General features: G+C 32.8%; 2 protein-coding genes and 1 long non-coding RNA gene across 8 annotated transcripts; 1 reads left to right on the forward strand and 2 right to left on the reverse strand.

Moving 5' to 3' along the window:
- The first annotated feature begins 459 nt into the window (after positions 1 to 459).
- LOC114316183 (uncharacterized) lies at positions 460 to 7,732 on the forward strand. Its single transcript, XR_003648099.2, has 2 exons — positions 460 to 623; positions 7,283 to 7,732. It is a non-coding gene; the product is annotated as an uncharacterized LOC114316183 (long non-coding RNA).
- Positions 1,195 to 8,289, reverse strand: APL1 (ADP glucose pyrophosphorylase large subunit 1). Its single transcript, XM_028262843.2, has 15 exons — positions 7,923 to 8,289; positions 7,333 to 7,446; positions 6,231 to 6,404; positions 5,997 to 6,089; positions 5,647 to 5,730; positions 5,479 to 5,534; positions 4,732 to 4,825; positions 4,477 to 4,589; positions 3,363 to 3,435; positions 3,097 to 3,177; positions 2,817 to 2,903; positions 2,475 to 2,579; positions 2,203 to 2,309; positions 2,030 to 2,090; positions 1,195 to 1,505 (listed from the first exon to the last, which is right to left on the reverse strand). Exons 1-15 carry the CDS (start codon positions 8,145 to 8,147, stop codon positions 1,404 to 1,406), a joined length of 1,569 nt encoding a protein of 522 aa, XP_028118644.2. The 5' UTR covers positions 8,148 to 8,289; the 3' UTR covers positions 1,195 to 1,403.
- A 5,742-nt stretch (positions 8,290 to 14,031) lies between these two features.
- LOC114316184 (peroxisomal adenine nucleotide carrier 1) lies at positions 14,032 to 19,374 on the reverse strand. 6 transcript variants are annotated; one of them, XR_014331357.1, is made up of 8 exons: positions 19,078 to 19,365; positions 17,721 to 17,952; positions 17,163 to 17,309; positions 16,675 to 16,835; positions 16,208 to 16,547; positions 15,471 to 16,070; positions 14,451 to 14,495; positions 14,032 to 14,293 (listed from the first exon to the last, which is right to left on the reverse strand). XR_014331357.1 is itself a non-coding variant. In XM_028262845.2 (5 exons), exons 1-5 carry the CDS (start codon positions 19,311 to 19,313, stop codon positions 16,271 to 16,273), a joined length of 1,053 nt encoding a protein of 350 aa, XP_028118646.2. In that variant the 5' UTR covers positions 19,314 to 19,374; the 3' UTR covers positions 15,236 to 16,270. The 6 variants fall into 6 exon arrangements, 1 of the variants encoding a protein (XP_028118646.2); XR_014331356.1 differs by having other exon boundaries at positions 14,397 to 14,495; XR_003648104.2 differs by lacking the exon at positions 15,471 to 16,070.
- Between the last annotated feature and the right edge of the window lie 877 nt (positions 19,375 to 20,251).

Raw genomic sequence — 20,251 nt, forward strand, 5'->3', positions numbered from 1 at the left:
CTTGGAAGAGATTGCTTTCAAAAAGTGAGGGCCAATGGGAACATGAAGATCCAAGTCTGATTAACAATAAAAGAATTTACTGTTTGGTATTATTTTAAAATAATTACGGATTCATAAAAAAAGTTTATGATTTAATTATTAAAGTATAAAAATTTATCATAAATCTGTAATTATTTTTTAAAATTAACATTGATTTATTATTTCCCTTTAATAATTAAAAAAAAATGATGCAGCAATTGAAATTATATATCTGTAAATAATTTCTCAAAGTCAATCCATATGAAAATTAATTTTCCAAATTAGTCGATCAAGTAAACCGGATACCAAATCATAAAAAAAATAAAAATAAAAGAGAGTTCAAGGTTGGGTCTAAGCATATACTCATTTACTTTGGGCTTGCAAGACAAACCAAGGCCCAACAGATCAAGTATGCAATGGACTTCGTCATCGGGTTGAGCCCAGTACGACGCCCTATTTAAACGTTCGTTGTTTCAGAGACCTTGACGAAGCTCTCATCAATGGCGGACCCAAACCTAACCGATGATCGATTGATTAAGGCCGCTTTGACTGGATGAAGAATCGGAGGGACTTCCATTGCAATTATGTCATCGCAGGCTGGCCAGGTATCGTCTTGTTGTTAGATTCTGTGAAAATGCTTAGTTTTTATCTGATCTCGATATGTTATGTATATATTGGATGATATACTGAATTAGTTTAAAATTCTGTGAAATTCTCACGCAATACGATAAGAATAGCTTGCAGTGTGTCTAGTTATTTTAATCTTACACTAACCTCATATTTTTCTGTTCTGGAAGCTTTTGTTTGTTTTGAATTTAGAAAAAAAATTCAGATTTCCGAATAGTCATATAGAGCTATGTTTGTTTGACCTCAAGTTATGTTAAATTTTGCGAGGATACTAATTGAAAGTAGTCCAAATCATTTGTTTTTTCTCACATTCAAATGTGTTCAAAGTTACTAGGATTTTGATTTATTGGTAGCAAGCAGTTGCATTCTATGTGATATGGATTCATGGAGCCGAAACAGCAGATAACAAATTTATTGTTACTAGCATTATAAACATCAGAAGAATGGATATTCAAAAGCTTCCTTTATACTCGTCCTGAAAAAAGAAAAAGAAAAAAGCTCCATTTATCTTGATCACAGTTCATGAATTTTTTGTTTGTTTCCCCGAGATTTCAAGAATAGAACCATATTTGTCATTTAAAAAATTTGCATCAATACAAAACATTAAGGGATATATGCATATTAGTATTACTTGATAGTATTTCAAGCTCTTTACAAACTTTGCTGTCATTGGTAGATACAATGCACATATCTGGAAAATTCTCTATTTCCCTCTATAATTGAGCCAGAAAATAGAGGAAATGAAGCTGTACTTATGATCATATCACAGATCCATCTTTGATTGTTGAATTTTTTAGTATGATGGTAATGCCTGAACGAATATAAAACCCTTCTGAGGATCTATCAGCCTCTTGAATGACCTGCAAATCCATACAAAGAAAATGATGTTTTATAAGTGCTTGAAATCCTGAAATTTGCTTTCTTCTTCTCGATCTTATTAACAACCAACAAAAAAAATATAAGAGTCTTTAACCACCATTTTAGCCTTCTCTTTTTCTTTGGTGCAATGCATATAGTTAATGCATCAAAGTGATTCAGTTTTCATGACCTTGTTGGAGACTTACTTGTTTGGTTGTGTTCTTGTTTTTCATATATATATATATATATATATTTTTTTTTCTCCTGTGTTTTCAAAGACAACTACAATGAAAAGTTTGAAAATATCGATTTCATTTTTGTGTGAAAACAGTTTTGAAAATTTGATTTTCCCCCCTAAAGAGAGTGTTGTTTTCAAACAACTTTCTATTTTCATTTTCTAGAAACCAAATTAATTCAAGTATTTAGAGGTGGTGAAGTCTTGGAATTGGGCAACTATTAGTGTTTTTCCGTTAGTTTTTTCTATATCCCCACCATCTTCTACACCAAATTATTTAGAAAAACATACCTCTGAGTTTGCAATAACAACATTCTTTCCGATTCTAGCATTCTTGTCAATGATGCAGTTTCTGCACAAGATTGTAAACATAGGGCCATAAGACAGAGAACAGAGTTATAGAAAATGATTCGTTTTGGGGAAGCAAGAATAGATATGGAGAAGTGTTTTGAGCTGTTTTGTACTTGATTTTTGTATTTTCTCCTATTCCAATAGGAACTCTTCCCTCTGCTACCAGTGCTGCAACTTCATTATCAGTTTCATAGTAGTCAGCACCAAGCATCACTGTGTCCTGCATTTGCATGGCTAACTAGTGTTAGGCTATATATAATATAACTCATTTTGAATGTTGATATTTACATTAAAATAAACTGTCATAATCTTAATGCAATGTAATGGAATGTAATTATGCAATTATTTAGTGAAGAATATAGTTATATATGAATCATAAACAAACCTTTAAGTGGACATTGGAGTTTATCCGGGATCGGATGCCAACAACACTGTGCTCTATAAAGCAATTATTTAAGAAACTGCCATGGGATACAATTGAATCAACAATCTGCAAAAAAAAGTATTGTAAGAAAGCAATGTTATTTTTAGGCAAATAAATTGATCTAGAAAAATGGCCAGACCTAAAAGCATAACACTAAATAATGATCCCTTTCCAAGTCCAAGTGTAATAGCCAACAAAAAATAAATAAATAAAATGAAGCAAGAAGTCTATTTTAAATCTTGCCCCACATCTTGCTCAATAGGAAGCTTCCACATAATCTAAAATCATATGAGATTCACTGACCTTGCTGCTATCAATCTTTGATGGTGGTAAGTTTCTTCTTGATGTATACATTGGCTTGTTTGCATCATAGAAACTAAATCTTGTGGGCTGAAACAAAAATGCAAAAGTAAATGTTAAAACCTAACTGTTTCACTTCAAAGCATTTTTGTTTTTGTTTCCAGATAGCATGTTTGAATGAAGTTACCAAACAAGCTACACATGACCTGCTTTCCCTGCTACCAAACACTAGTGGAATTTAAAATAAAATAAAAAAGAAAAAAAAAAGTGTTTTAATACTTACATGTGCAGTAAGGGCAAGGTTTGCTTCGAAAAAGGATTTTATTGTGCCGATATCTTCCCAGTAATCGTTAAATAAATAAGCCTGCAACATTTTGCCAAACATAGTTTAGATTGTTGTCCAATATGCGTATATATATGTATGAGTCTTTGTATCTATTGGAAAATTAAATTTAAATGTCATAATTATAGAGGAGCAAAATTTTGAGGGGTTAAAAAGTTGTGACACGTTTAAATAAGGAAAGCATTCGGAAAATATTTGATACTGACCTTTATGAAGAACTCTTTGGCAGAGGCAGGAATTATCTCTGATCCAAAGTCATTTGCAGTCGGGAAGCGCCATCTGACTTGACAAGAATGCAGAATCTTTAGTACTTCTTCAAGTTTGACACATTGTGAATTTTTTTTTTTTTTTTTGTGCTATATGATATGTCTTGTAGTTTATTTCTTTAGATAGCATAACCAACTGTTGTAAAATGGCAATGTAGTACGATTTCATTTTCTCTCTTCATTCTCTGTTTTATTCTTACCATATAATTGATTCCCATAGATTTCTGATCATTGATATCCTTTATAATTCTTCTCAACATGGAGTGAAATTTGTTGAGACTTGGGAGCATATTTTCTCATCTTATATTCTTATCATACATTGACTGAAAAGTGTATGTGCTTTGTGTGTCAGCTTAATTCTTAGAACTTCTATACTATGGAGTATATACACAAGATTTCAAAGTAGCAACTGAATGAACCATCTTTTTATTGATTACTTTTAAATAGATGGCAACTAAGACATTTCTTTTTGATTCTGCAAAATCATTTTATCCTATTTGTTTCTTCCCTTTAGTAGGATTGTAAATGAGCCGAGTAATAGATTGTTCAATCTTAGTTTGAAAACTTGACGAACTTGAAAAATGTGTTTAAGCTTGATTTTTTTATCTTTCAAGCCAATCTAAAAAGATTTTTAATTTAATCGACCCAAGCTTGAGTAGTGTTGTCTTTTATGTTTCATATAAGTTTGTTCATCCAAGTTCGAGCCAAGACAAAAAAATTAACACTTCTCCAAATGTGTTCAAACTTGGTTTGTTTACATAACAAGTCAATCTCAAATAAGTTTTTAAAAGAGCCGAACACAAGTCGGCCTATTTGGTGCAACTTTTTTGTAAGCAAAAAGTTGACAATCACAAAGTAGAAGTTAAAAACATTTCTCCACCCACTTCCTGATAATCAATAAATTAAAATAATTTTTGCCTCATAAGTTGTACTAAATATTCTGGAACAAATTCTCAAAATAAAAAATCTATAAGCAGTCTCAATAATCTGTACCAAACGGATAATTCTTTTATATCCCTAATCTTAAGGGGGTGAAACTTAAGCTGAAAAGTACCTTAAAAGATTGAGAAGTATCTCCTTCTTGAAGACATAGACTCCCATGGAAGCAATATATGGTTTCTTTTCAGCCTCTTCTCTTGGTAGTCCTATAACTGTTGTATCTACTGCCTAGAAAAGAATAGAACTTTGTGAGAAAAATAAGTCCAAGAGTCCATAGATACTATAGAACTTTGTGAGAGAAGTAAGTCCAAGAGTCCATAGATACTATAGAACTTTGTGAGAGTATTACAAAATTTGAGTAATTAATTACCATTGCCTTCAAATCAGCTCCTTTGGGCTTTTCATTGAATGAAAGGATCCTTCCTTTACCATCTATCTTCATCAAACCAAAATCTGAAGCGCGGCTATCATGGAAATACAGAAAAACACTCAAAAAAAAAAAAAAAAAAAAAAAAAAGACCTAAAATTGCATTTATTCAAGTGTGACTATACTGAATAACATGGTTCAGTGAAAAAAAACCATTTACTTCAACTGTGTAGGTATATATTGTGCTAAAAAAGCAGTGTGCTTTTTTGCAAAATTTAGCATGAGAAATAACATCTATCTTATGATGTTCGTGTGACTAATTGACCATTTCTTTTTATAAAAATTACATCTGTACTATTATAATTGGCGTTTAATTTATCGGTGATTACATCTATGTCATGTGAAAATAAATTGAGAGTTAATTTGACACAAATAAATAAAGATAAATTTAATTTTGATTTAAATTAAGGAATTGAAGCATTATTAAAAAAATGAGATTGGAAAAAGGTGGTTGATAGGTAAATGAATACAGAAATAGTATAAAAAAATATTATATTGTTGAAGCACCTATACTATATTAGCACATTAAATACTACATATTGCTTGAGCAATTCTGTATGAAGTGCATTTTTATTGTGCTAAAATAGCACAAAATACTATACCATTAGAGATGTTCTTATTAAGTTTAATTAATATAATTTCCAAGTTGAAAGCACTTAAGAAGCCAAAGTGATGAGAAAAATGACCAACCTGTCATCCATTGGCAAACAGGATAAAGTGATATCTGCACCACTTTGACGATGATTCTAAATCAAATTTAAAAATCTTAGTCTCAGAAATAAGGTTTGAATGCATGAACAATATCAACAGATAAAGCTCTGTAAAAGAAAAAATATAAATTCAATAATGGCATCTTACGTGAACGAAGTCCATATAGTCCATTCTATACAAGTGATCTCCTGATAGAATGAGCACATCTTCAATATCTTTGCTTCTTGCATCCTACAAGATGGAAAACATATTCCAGTCATCATCTATGACAATGTCATAGTTTTGTAAAAAGTCTTGACAATAATTTTGCTGTATAGTAATTGCTCATTCTTGTATATGTCACATAATCAATATATAAAATTACATATTTTATACGTGCGCTCATGTATGGTGTCCAAAAAATTTAAAAAAATTGTTTTGACATGTCTGTCATATCTGTGTCATGTCACGTATTAGTGCTTCTCAAAGATGAGCACTTTCTAAGTGATTTTAGATACCTCAAAAAGCCAATGAAACTGCCTCACAGCATCTGCTGTACCTTGGAACCACCTTTTACCTGTCTCGCCTTGAGTTTGAGTAGCTGCTAGAGCCTACACAGATCATAACAAGATGCAATTAATCGAACACATTTTTTACTCACAAAAGATCCTAAAGCAACCAAGTTCTACATTAAATACATATGAAAAAAATTGAAAAATACATGAAGATGATGAACTCAAAGTAAAATATACCTCAACAAAGCCATCTCCAAAGGTGACACCACCACCAAGGTTATATGCACGAACGAGATGTCTGTTGAGCGATGTAGAGTTGAACTGAGTGAGAATGTAAACTTTGTTGATCCCACTGTTAATGCAGTTGCTCATTGGCACATCAATCAGCCTGTATGCTCCTCCAATCGGGACCTAAGATAGAGGATAGCAGAGATAATGACTAGATCTGATGTAGAACACATGGCAAAAGAGCTTTGGAACAATTAAATTTTGATTGGATTATCACCGAATTCCATTGTTTAGGTTTAGGAATTCAAATTAGCAATTTTGTAGTTTTTTGGAAAGTTTTGTTTTATAAATAACTTTGCCTAGGAATGTTCGTTTTCAGTGCCACTCATTTTGGCAGGTTTCTTAAATTTTCTAAAATTTGAATATTTTTCTGTTGAGATGAGGATGTTAAAGTGGATGTGTGGTAAGATTAGAAAAGACTGAGTTAGAAATGAGTATATTCGTGAATGGGTAGGAATGGTGCCGATAGAAGATAAGTTGAGAGAGAATAAATTGAGATGGTTTGGTCATATACAACGGAGACCAACAGTGGCAATAGTGAAGAGATGTGATATAGTGACGGTAGATGAAACTGTTAGGGAAAGGGGCAAACCTAGATTAACATGGGCTAGTATAGTAAATAGAGATATGAATCTCCTTAATTTGACTAACCAAATGGCCGTTGATAGAGTCAAATGGAGAAGAAAGATTTATGTAGCCGATCCCATTTGATGAGACTTAAGACTTTTTGGTTTGGTTTTACTATTTTCATGTCTATCAAGGAGTTAGCATAGTTAGCTATTTCTTATTCAAATTAGGTCTTTCCTTGTCGCAAATAAGAATGCAAGTCTTGGCAAAACTAATTTTATTAATAATATCGAGAGTTTCTCTTTGAGAATTGTCTCTACTATGGGAAATTCCAAGTCTTGGATATTGACATTTAATGTGTCATATTTTCTCTATTTTGTTCTGTCAAGTGGTATCAACACATAGAATTAATCAGCAAAAACTTGTGAATGCAGTTGGCTCTAATGGCAGGAAAGGTTGCTTGGAGGATTGAAAGAAGACTTACAGCAGGTTTGGCACGACGTTTGGTGAGAGGAAAAAGGCGAGTACCGGCTCCACCTCCCAGTATGACTGCCACAACTGTTCTCGGGTCCCTTTTCTCCATCTCTAGGTTCCTCAACTGCACAAAAACACATTTATATTGGCAGTTACGTAGGTGTGTACAACTGCAAAACAGAAATATTATGTATCCCAAAAAAATGCTCAGAATTTGAAATGTGTGGATCAAATTTATCCACCAAATTTAAATCTATACTATTCAAATTCTAAGTATTTTTTCTAAGTTGATGAACAACAGTACTTGACTCTGAAACTAATCAGATCATATATAATTATGTATATAGTTTATTATATGAAACACGTGACTTAATTGATGAAGCTATGTCATGCAATTTTTCATATCCAAATTACCCCTATATGACTGTCCAAGTTTTTTATTTCTTCAAAATTTTTTTTTTCTTCCTTCCATCTACATTTAATTTTTTTTATTAGAGGACGATTACAACTGTCTTTTATTTCTTCACACGTATCTTTTGTGTGCATAGCCTTGTAGTGTGTGTGTGTATATATATATGTAAAGAAAGAGAGAGAGCTCACTTTGGCTTCACCTGCAACATTAACAGTGAGAGACATGGACACATGAGGCCTAACATTGCTCTTCTTGATCATCCCCTGATGAAGAAGTGTCATCTTCATCTTCTTTCCCATCAACTCTCCATTACAGAACTTCACGAGCCTCCAGTTCTTCCCTGCCAACCCTCCACTCCCATTCAACTGCCCAGCAGCCGACAACGTAATCCGGCCATCTGCCGATACTGCCATTTTCTCTGAAACCCGAGGGCAAAATTGGAATTTCAGGTGTATGAAAATGCCTGCTTGTAGAAAAATTCAATGAACCATATATATGGAAAGGAGGAAGACAGGAGAGTTTTAAGAGCAATGCAAGTCTTTGCTTTCATGGAATGCATGCTACTGGAGGATTGAGCCACGTTATCCAAAATTATTTGCATCCACCAATTTTTCTTGTGTTGTCTGATCCTTTCAAAAACAGTCCAATTACAGAAATGCCCTCATACTGTTCTTGTAATTTTGAATCAAGGAATATTCTATAGGTTGCTGCCAGTTGATTTTTTATCGAATGTAAAAAAATGACCAAACTGATTTTTGGTTCGATGGCTCCAAAATTTTAACAACATATCAGAACGGGGTCTTGAATTGTCTCGCGGGCCAACTCTTCATGCCGGGTCTATTTCTTCCTCTTCTCACATCACTTCTTTACTTGATAGCATGATTTTTTATGTTATATTAAATTTTATTCTCCAATTTTGGTAAGCGGTTTTTTTTTGTTTTTTGTTTTTTTAAACAATTGATGGGAGAGGAAGAGAAGTTGTCGGTGAGATTCAAACCTAAACATCACCCTTGTAACCGAGCCTCTCATCTATTAGGCCAAATCAATTCATCAGTTCAATTTGACTGAGCTAACTTGAAATTCTGCCTATCACCAGATAGGTCAGCCCAAGCCCATCTTTGTTGGTTGGTTTCATATTTGTTATGTATGAAGAAGAAAAAAAACCTTTGTTCTTGGCTACAATTGAAAGTAGATAAAGCAAATCATAGGTTTCTAAAGAGCTCAAACTTGTATCTCAAATATTTTGCATGATGTTTCTTGACTAGCTAAATTAGGTGCTGCACAATCCTAACTTTTCCCCACACAATGGATCTTATTATTATTATTATTTATTTTTAATTTTGGAGTCAATTACTCCACCACCAAAGATGTTGAAGCTTTTTGAACCATTGTAACATTAATATACTAGTCAAGATGGGTGAAATCATAAAAAAAGTAGGCATTGTTTGCATTCAATTTCTTGCACCTTTTTGCCAACCATCAAATATGTTGAAGCTTTTTGAACCCATTCTAACCACCAACAATAAATAAAAAAGCAGCTATATTTGCATTCAGGTTTTTTTCACTTCTAACTTTTTTTGTGCCATTTTGAAAAGGGAAATGATTTGCGAAGATAAAGACAAGTATTATATGACCAATTTTTCATTGTTTTAATCACCACTTCCGTGATATTTTGCTCTTTGAAAAAAAAATAAAATAAAAATGCCCCACTTATGTGGATAATAATGATTGATTTCTTATTTTTAAATAATTATTAAATAAATAATCAATCCTAAATAATATCATGTACCAAATTATATAAAATAATAAAATTATTGATAATGTATAACTCTCCTAATAAATTAAAGAAGGAATTGGGTTTGATGGTTGTCCTAACAAGTTTTATTTTGATGATTTAATCAGTTATTTTTTAAGTTTATACAGATAGATTATACATGAAAATTTTTTGATTTAATTATAGCAACTTTATGATTTTATCGTATTTGTCTTTAAAAAATAAATAATAAAAAATAATTTAAAAACTAGACCATCCTTTTTCATCTTTTAAGAAACATAATAAAATCATATATCTACAATTATCATATCAATTTGATTTTTTTTTTATATGTAATATACACAAAAAATTTAATAGAAAAAAAAAAGGAAAATTTGGCTATAAACCCCCTTTACCTTCCTTTCATTGTTAAAAGGACTAAGAAAAAAATTATACTTTCTAAACCCCCTCATAATTATAAAGTCTTGCATAAAGGACAAAATTTATTATTTAAATATTTTATTAGACTATTATATCCTCAACTAAAATTTTTCACCTTTTCCACCCACTCTCTCCCCACCTTCTCTGTCTCTCTCCTCCCTCTTTCTCTTCTGACTTTGTTCTCCGCCGACGTGCTCCTCCTTCCAGATCTGAAGTTCTGTTTCTCGACAATATTGGTAACTTCTTCTTCTCCGGCAATGATAGCAACGTCATCGTCATCACTCTCCTAGCCAAGTCCGGTCAGTTATCAGGCGAAACTCCGGCGATTAACAATGCCGAAACCGATCTCTACGATGAACTCATCAAGAACATTAGGAACGAAATCAACTACGGGTCGGAAAATTGTCCTCTGGTGCCGAAATCGAAGGAGATCGTCTACGAGGAGAAACATATCGTCTCTAAATTGAGGCATGTTTGGTGGAGTTGTTTGGTTATACATATTTTTTTAAACACAGATTTGAGTTTTGAATATATGTATGTACGTATATATATATATATATATATATTTGTGTGTATGAGTTTTGTTGAACACATGTATTCTTTTCATTGAGATTTGTGATTGTTGATCGAGTTTTAGAAGTTTTTCTTCTCAATTAGATATGTTGATTTGTTTATTAATTTATTTTGTTTTTGTTTGTTTGTTTGTTTGTTTTTTTGATTTATTTTTGTTGTTTTTGATCTAATTTCATTTGACAGAACCAGAGTAAAATTTGCTTTGTTTTTTGTTTCAGATAATGAGAGTAAAATTTTACTCTTGTTCTATTGCTCTGTTTTTTGTTTGAGAGAATTAGAGTAAAATTTTACTCTGGTGTTAGAATGACAGTAAAATTTTATTGTCAAGAGGTGGTCATTGCCAAACACTTCAGCCGCCACAAACACTGCCTTCGCTTTTTTGCTTTTGTGTAGAGTAACATTTTACTTTTAGTTTCAGAGTCTCACAGTTTACTCGTTTTTCAGAATAAAATTTTACTTTTATACAGAGTAAAATTTTACTTTTAGTTTCAGAGTCTCACAGTTTGCTCGTTTTTCAGAGTAAAATTTTACTTTTATATAGAGTAAAATTTTACTTTTGTGTAGAGTCTAACATTTTTCTAGTTTTTATTTTACTTTTATACAGAATAAAATTTTACTTTTAGTTTCAGAGCGTAAAATTTTACTTTCATACAGAGTGAAAATGACTTAATAGGAGAGCTGATAGATATAAGGGTAATATAGTAAAAGAAACAAGTTTTAAAATATTAGGGGGCTTTGAAAGTACTTATATAATTCTTATCATTTTGAAAGACAAATTAGATAGTGAGAGGGCTATCACCAAATCCTCTTCAAAAAAAGAAGAAGAAGAAGAAGAAGATCGTTTGCCAAAAAAAAATTTGTAAAGAAAATATTGCTTTCTTATTGATTCTTTCTCGGAGAGAGAGAAGATATTAGAGCATCGCATGATGTTGAGATGTGGAGGTGTCAGCTAATTGCATGATGTTGAGATATGGGGGTTAGATGCTCCTGAATGCAGAGCTCATCCTCTCTCATGTAAGGAAGTGTTTGGAAAGACTGTTAAAATCTTTAGATCATGTTTGTTTGGGCGGACTGGATTAGCATTCCCATGACTAATAGTTCTAGGACTACGAATCCGTTGGATTATGTATCTTATCTTAACTAATAGTCAAGTTTAAAATAATTAGTCCGTACTTCAATTGTTTAACCAAATATCGGATTAATAATTTTATTAGACTATTAGTTTAATCCCAAGCTCATGTCCACCCAAACAAACATGGCCTTAGTGGATAATTAAGGAGGATGTGACAGGTTCAATGGCCATGTTTAATTTTAGGATGGATTTGAGAAAAAGCCTGAATGTATTTTCTTGGCTTCAATTCTGTTTGGAGGGGGTTGTAAAAGCATCATACCGAAGTGTTGACTTTTTATTGGAAAGAGGTGGTAAGCGAAGTAGTCTCAAGTTCTCAAAATGCTATCACAGGAGGTACGCAATTTTTATTTGAACAAGGAGGCAAATCTAGGCTATTGTTTTGGTGAACGATGAATACGCCAATTCCAGGTTGCTTAGTAAGAAATTGTGATCTACTACGCATGCAACAGATACTCCATCCATACTACATAGGTGATAATAAAAGTCAAAAGTATATATACATAGATGACAATCTAACTTTGAATAAATTACCTCTAAAGGAGTTTCCCTTCTCTCCGCAGCAGCAACAAGGGTTTCAATATTTAAAGCAGAGCCAAACCCGATGCAAATAAATATTATGAAAACATGCTCACAAAACTAGCACAAGTATACTAAGGCCAAGTTTGGGAAGACTAAAAAAGTGTACTTTTTGTCTTTTTGGACTAAAAAATTGAGGTTGAAAATATGGATGTTTGGGTTAACTTTTTGACTTTTTATTGAAAAATGTGTAATAAAAAATTGTAAAAATTGATTTGTAGGGAAAAATTTGAATTGGGAGTTGTGCAGCCGTAATTGTTGACTTTTGGTGAATAGTGTTAACTTTTTAGCTTTTTGAGTAACTTTTTGACTTTTTGACTTTTTTGGATCTTCCCAAACTTGGCCTAAAGACATAAGAGTTTGGCGGAAACAAATCCCAACGCACAAACGTGCACACATACGAATGACAGAGAATATAAAAATCCATGCATATTAAGTAGAAACAAAAAATTACTTGCTGAAGTAATTGCTCGAGATGGAGGAGCAAAACTAGTAGAGTAGGACAACACAGATAAAAAAAAAAAAAATCAGAAACAAAATTTTGAACCCACAAAAAGGATACCATAAAAAACAGAAATTACACTGACTACACTTGCAACTGAAAAGGAATCAAAGTGCATGCCTTCTGAGTGCCAGCTGCATCACTAGCAGGAATGAGTGAAGACTGCCCCTGCGGTAGGCTTCACGTAGCTAGACGAAGTTACACAGTCCACTGCAAAGCTCTCGTTTCAGCTCATTTAAAAGAAGATATGATCGGTACATCATGTTCTTATCATTAAATTAAATTAAAAAAAAAAAAAATGTAGTCCCTTTTCCGAACTTATCCAGTACTAGCTTGCATATCAAACCCACCCACTTTAATTATAAGGAAAATGATTAATTAGCCATGTAAGAGTAACTCAATCTTACAGGTCTTGACAATGATGCACTTTTACGACAAAATTCAAACCTTGATCATAATATTTGATATCCTTCCAAATATTCATAGAAATACACATACAAATGACAAAATTGAAGAAGATGACCTCGGAAGGTTTAGAACATAATCAGATGAACATAATCATAAGGTTTAGAAAACCTTACAATAAGAAGGTCATAAAAATTGGTTACCTCCATGGCCATCATAAACACCAAAGAAAGATGTGGATGTGACCAAATTCAGATGAGCTGCATGCTTTATAACACAACAATTCTCATATGAGTACATCACATAATCAACTAAAAAGACAACTCCAACAATTCTCTAGAAACAATTTAAGATTGTTGTAGAAAGCCCTCATGACTAATAAGATGACAAAAAATTTTAAGAGATAAGATGGCATCATTCAAACAAGAGTACATGTAACACAACACAAAAATAAGATTAAAAACCAGAGAAAATCTTATCAATTTAGAGAATAAATCTTGTCAACATGTCAATCACCACACATGCTAGCCCTTCCACGAGGATCAAAGATGCAGGGGATACCTGGAGTATTAGTGGGAAGAGCAACACCCCTACATATTTAGGGAATTTCAAACTGATCTCATTGATTGCCCAAAATATAAAATAAAAAGAGTAAAAATGTAAAGTACTAGAAAATAGACATATAAAAATAAATAAACAACTATTACTTCTAATGTACATTATCTAACTCTATATCATTTATTCACTAGTACCCTTTTTCTTGCAATGTAGAATGCCAACACTATGTTCAAAGAAAAAAGACAGGTAGAAATATGTCTAATTTATTTCCCTTAAAACTAATAAAATGATCAGTGTATAGCAGCATTACAATTCAACCATTCATAACATATCCAACAACACCACAATACACAAATGAAGTCTTAATATGCACTGTTCTTCATCTGACTCAAAATCATTGTTCATTTTTTTGCAAAATTGTTATTTTTGTAGGTTCATAGTCAAGAATAGAAGCGTTACTCCCCAACAGAGAGAATAAAAACGAAACAAATAAAACTGTAACAATAAAGCAGTATGAACCACTAATTACTGATGGAAGTCGGGTACCAAATAAGGACTGTAACAATGTGTTGAACCCTAAAACAAAGAGTAAGGTCTGTATCACCTTAGCCTTCTCAACCTGTGAACAAAAAAAAGAAAAGACTGGTGAATTGAGCCGACGGCAAATGAACTGGGGGAAAAGCAGACAGAGGTCATGAAAATAGGAGTGTGAATGTGCTCACATTGCCACCACCCATTTGATTGACAAACATAGTTGGAATCAAGATCGTAAGTACCTAGAGTCATGATATAATGTTGGAACCCCAAAACCAGAGCTTGAACTGCATTACTCAAAACAAAACCAAAAAAGAAAAAAAAAAGAAAAAAATTAGTTTCTTCTCTTCATTCAAATATTACAAGTTCTTTGAATAATAATAAAAAAAAATCAATAAATAAATTAGAAGTTCAATCGTCATTTCCAAGAGACATTAGTGAAAATACTTGTGCTTAAATCAGATGGCTGAAAACAGTATTCAGAAGGCCTCAAACAAATTCTTCAAAAAGTTTGAATTCATTATCTTAATTAATTTTTAATGATCAAAATAACGAAGGAAATGGAAAAATTAAAAAATTAACATATTCTCTTCATTCAAATTGTTGAATTAAAATCATCATTTGCATCTTGATTTTTTTTTTTGTTGATAAATATCATTTGCATCTTGATTTAAAAATAGAAACATTTCCAATAGACATTATTGAAAATAAAAAATAAAAAAAAATTAGTGTACATCATTTCTGTATCTGTACATTGCTATATACCTTGGGAAATATATATATATATATATATAGAAAAGTTCCGCATTAAAAATATGTGGATTAAATTCATCTTGGAGTAATCCACATCACGCCAAGTTTAAATTTACATCATAGATTATTATGGACACTTTTTTGGCTAAGTAAGCATTTCTGGTATCCAAAAATTGTAAACAATATTCCGAAGGCCCCATACAAATTCTTGAAAAAAGTTTGGTTTGGATTCATTATCTTAATAAATTTTTAAAGATCAAAACAACACAAAAAGGAAAAATAAGGTAATATATGAATATATAGGTGATAAATTCAATTCAAAGATTGCAATGATATAAGAAGCAAAAGAATTATTGGATGCCTGGCAGCTGCTCCATCACTGAATGGTGGCTGTATCTCCTCAAACTATTGTGTAAAAAAACAAAAAAAGGAAAATAGAGAGTGGGGAGAGAGAATTCAAATACTACATGACTAACCATAAGTAGTAAATAGAGCAATCTTCATCATACCATAACTAGTAGACAGAGCAATCTTCATCATGACCAACCATAAGAATTTACATTTCAAGAATTTACACAACAGGCTCTATTACAGTACCCGGTGCCGAACCTCAATTCTCCAATTACCCCACCCTTCTAGCCAAATGTCATTTAAATGTCAAGACAACAAAGGATTGTGCAATATTGCCCGCTTGCGTTCCCAACCTGGTTCCCAGCCTTGTCCTTGCTAACTTCACAGAGTCTCAGCATTCTGACTTTCTCAATGACACCAAGTTTACAGGAGCCGGTATTGGTTCTGAAGATAATTGGGTTGTTGTTTTGAGCACAAACACTCCTGGAGGAAGCTTTGCGGCTGCTGACAACTCAGTGGGTTTGGTTTCCAAGGTTGGTCTAATCTGGCAGTGGATGTCTTTAGCTATGAGCTTTTTCTTCTTGTTGTGAGTTGAGGGCTTTGACCAAACATTTTCAGTAGCTTAATTTGCTTTTCTGAGTGATATAGAGTGATGATTTTCTCATTCCAGCATAGGAGGAAGAGTAGAAAGTTACCAAATTTTACCTTTTCTCTGATGAAATTTTGAAGTTTTCTTTCCAATCTTGAAGAGTCGTGTGCTGTTAAGTGTTAAAGGAAAGTCAAGAGGAGGACAATATGTATGTGACATGCCATATCTCAGTTTCTTCTTATGTCAATAGTTTTTACATGCCCTTTAGAAAGCCTTGCAAAGCTCTAAAATCTATGATATTATTACCTTGAATGAAGTCTCTTTCTTTATAAGGAGTCGTTGCATAGAATCCCTCTTATCGTGGTTCATTTAAGCGTTCTTTAATCTGGTCTTGGTTATTGACAGATACCTTTGAAGTGCTAACATTAAAACCCATGTGGTTTTTGTGATCTTCTCCTTCACCATCATAAGCAATGCCGAGCTTAGCACAGTCTTCAAAATCTGAGCCTGTAATCCTTTGAAGAAACCAAGTAGCCCTTCCCTTTTCCAAATCGTATGGATTGCACCTGAGACTGTCTTTTGGGCTTTCGGTTGATCTTCCTTGGTCTCATCTTCATCTGATTCAGCCTGAATCATCACCTTACACCTGTCCGCAGTTCATATCTTAATGTTATCAGTTTTTCCATGGAAAAAACACTCAGATAAAGGGGGCATGCTTTTTTTCATTCAAATTCATATACCAATTTTTCATAAAAACCGAACAGAAAATCCACCTGATAGCCGGATAAGTTAAGCAGGTGGCAATACACTTTGAGACTGCACCCAGCACAAAAGCAGAAAAGGCAGAAAGAGCTTCCGAGGATGGTTCTGTACCTCTTTTCTTGCTTAGCTGCCTCCTCAGTAGTCTCCGTTTAAGCTGATCAAAAGCAGTGTACTGCACAATAAAATTAACTCTGGTTTAGTTCGATTTCTCATATTTCGCAATTACATCTCCTTGTTTTGGTGTTTACCAAAACAAAAAGCATAAATCTACAGTGATAGAAAATTGCAGAGGTAACTATCACCTCCAGATAGAATACAGTTTGGATTAAGGCCCATGATCCCCGCACTGTATTGTTACTGTCATATTATAGAACATTTTAAAATTTCCTAGTCCCATATTAGCCAATCATTACTCAGAAATTTTATTTTATTTTTAATGGGAAAAATCTCCCAAATCTACCAACTTAGATGTTTCATACTAGGAAGCACAATCAAGTACCTGGATAGATGGATTTGCTGTCAGAAGAAGAGAAATGCCTAGACCATCAAATGCCTCACTCCAAGTGTTTTCTGAAAGGGTTTTCCAGAGTCCTTTAGATTTCCCAAATTCACTTGTTTGCATCCTTGATGATGCTGTATCCAAAGGCTGAACAACAATATCAGAAATTAGAATGTCTAACAAAAAATGCTATACTTAATTCTTCTGAGCATTCAAAGAGGCTTCATCATTACAATTATATATTCAAATTTAAGATTAACTTTAAATTATAATTAGAAGTCATTAAACAATATCCAATCAATTTTCATCATCATTATTTTTGTTATGATTCCCTGTTCTATTAAATATTCATAATGACTCCCCACATGAACAATTTAGCCTAGACAAAGTGGTTATTATACTTTAATCAAACAAGGATCTCATGAACTTAAGTTATAGATTAAGTGATGAGCAAAAATCAATGTGATGTGAAAGACCCAGTATGGTTGTTTGATTGTAATTAACAGGAAGAAAATTTCTGACTGATCAGTAATATAACAAGCTCAAATATGACCTCACCTGCGTCACCACAACCGTACAAGCCCCAGCAGCGGCAGCAAGAACCAAATTAGCTTTTGTTTCAATAGATTTTGATCCACTTCTCTTTAAGTATAGCTTCTTAAAGAAGCTGTATCCATAGAAGTAGACAAAGGAAAAAATGACAGACTGCAGGTTCTTTGTCCCAAGGCCCTGGTACAGTGAGAGAACTTGATGGTTAGAAATTGCTTCCCAAAACACATCAGAAGTGTTCCTGCATAGGCAAAGCAGTTGAATTAGTTAACTATATCTCAGGGGTAATTCTTTGCCTCCACATTCTCCTTCATGAAGGCAAAAGTATGAATTATAGGATTATAGCCTGCTTGCCATAGGAGAACAGCAGGAGAACAATTCATGGAACACAGTATAAGTCATATTTCAAGCATTGTGTTTAGAAATTCATCATCAGAATGTCCAGGAGATAATTTTTATCATTCATCATCAGCATTATGCTTGGACTATTCCTCATTGCTCTTGGTTCTACCATGCCAAGTTTTCCCTCTTCCCCTTGTATATAAATTAGCTAAAAAAAAATAAAGCCACATATCATAGACACTAAAAATGAGAACCTACTCAATTCTTGTTTAAGGTCCTTAGCGAGACTGAGATTGAGACTCCTATAATCTAGGGATTCTGGCTACAAACTAAATTTTTTTGTTTGAAACAAATTTGTTTAGTCAAGAGGCTCAAAACACCAAGTTAGGCTGCCAATTAATTCAAAGCAAGCAGTTGAGTTGATACTGGTATCAGTCCACATACTGCTATAGCAAACAATTAATTCTTCAGATATCCGTTTCTCATGATTTCCTTTTGTGGGTAAGCTCAAGTTTATTGGACTCATAAAGCGATATTAAAACAAATTCCTTAATTTTGTCTGTTAAGGTTACAATTTACGCAGACCAATCCATATAAAGCTAAGCTGTGTGATCACATTAAAATATTGGGCATAGTGAAGAAACAGAGATAGCCCAGCTAAAGTTTGGGTCTCCATATCAATTTCCAAAGCTTTATTTAAAAAATGGTCTGAATTGAATCAAAAACACTTTCTTTCTTTTGTCAAGAGACACATACAGAGAACCCAGCTCGAGTTTGGGTGAATAAAGGTCAAAATAAGGTTGAATAATTGACTAAATGGTCTGAATTGAGTCAACATAGGCCAAGTGTTCATATATCACCACATAATCAAATTCATCATATACAATAACGCATAGCATAGCATAGCGCTGTGTGAAGAGAGCATAGATAGACAACAAGTCAATAGCATCAATGATAAACATAATTATTGGGAGAGAAAAAGAAGAAAAAGAAAAAGAGAAGAGAAAGAAAGAAACGCGCAGACCTGTACTTTTGCTGATTGTGAGCTCGAATTTCGGCTTGGTACTTGGTCTTGCAGGTATCCAAGGGGTAGAGTATGGTAGTGCTCACCAGTGCTCCAATGGCTCCTGAAGTTGCCTCTGTCAATGATTCCAGATTAAAGGCCATTCTCTCTCTCTCTCTCTCTCTCTCTCTCAGATTGAAGAATTGGAAGAGAACAGGGAGTGAAAGTGACGCAGACAAAATACAATAGTGTATCATCTTGGGATTCGGAAATTGATTCGGAAATTAATTATCTTTTTCTTTCAATCTTTGCTCTTTTTGACTCTCTCACTGATCCAACGGTTTTTATAACAGCACCCGAAATATCTTTTTTTTTTTTCTAGGTGTGTCTAACGGTGTATTATTTTTTTTAATAAGACCTCTCGTTTTGCAACAGATTTTTTTTAGTAATTTTTTAATTTTTTAGTTAAAATATGATGTAAAAAAAATTAGTATATATGGAATGACTTTTTAACTTTTTACGAAAAGATATGTAAAAAGTAGAGAGAAAAGGAAATCTTTAACTTTTTGATACGTGTTGTTCGCTTTTTGATTTTTTTAGTAACTTTTTAACTTTTTGACTAAAAAAAGCACTTGCTAAACGAGGCCTAAATTTAAGTAAAAATTTCTTTTCATATAAAGTGATCTACAAGAGTTTTATCAAATCACCAGTTGATTGGAACTGACCGATGGACTGGTCAGTTTAGTTTTTTCAATTTTTTTATTTTATTTTGAAGTGATGATTTAGGAGACGACCAAGCAGACACATGAGGGAACATACGATAACGATAATGAACAGTAATTTGATGAAAAGTACATTAGGCTTCAATTTGATGAAAGAAAAATAAAATTCTCGATTTGAGTTTGATTAAACTGTTTTGTTAGAGTAGGAAAATGAACTATTTTTCATCAAATTCAAATTTGATGGAAAGTTTGAATAATCACTTGAGATGATCTTACCAGTGCCATTGTTTTTGGTTGTTTTAAATATAAAAGTATAATTTACTGCAAATATGAATTTTTTTTAATATTATTTTCATACAATTTTATTTTTTGAAACTAAATTTAAAAAATTTTAAAATACCTTTCTAGTGTTCATTTTTGTCAAATTTGTTTGTCAAATAATTCAAAATAAGCTCTGAAGACTTAATGAAAAT

The sequence above is a fragment of the Camellia sinensis genome, chromosome 6 (genome assembly GCF_055761805.1).
Source record: "Camellia sinensis isolate YWXY chromosome 6, ASM5576180v1, whole genome shotgun sequence".
Classification (NCBI taxonomy): Eukaryota; Viridiplantae; Streptophyta; class Magnoliopsida; order Ericales; family Theaceae; genus Camellia; species Camellia sinensis.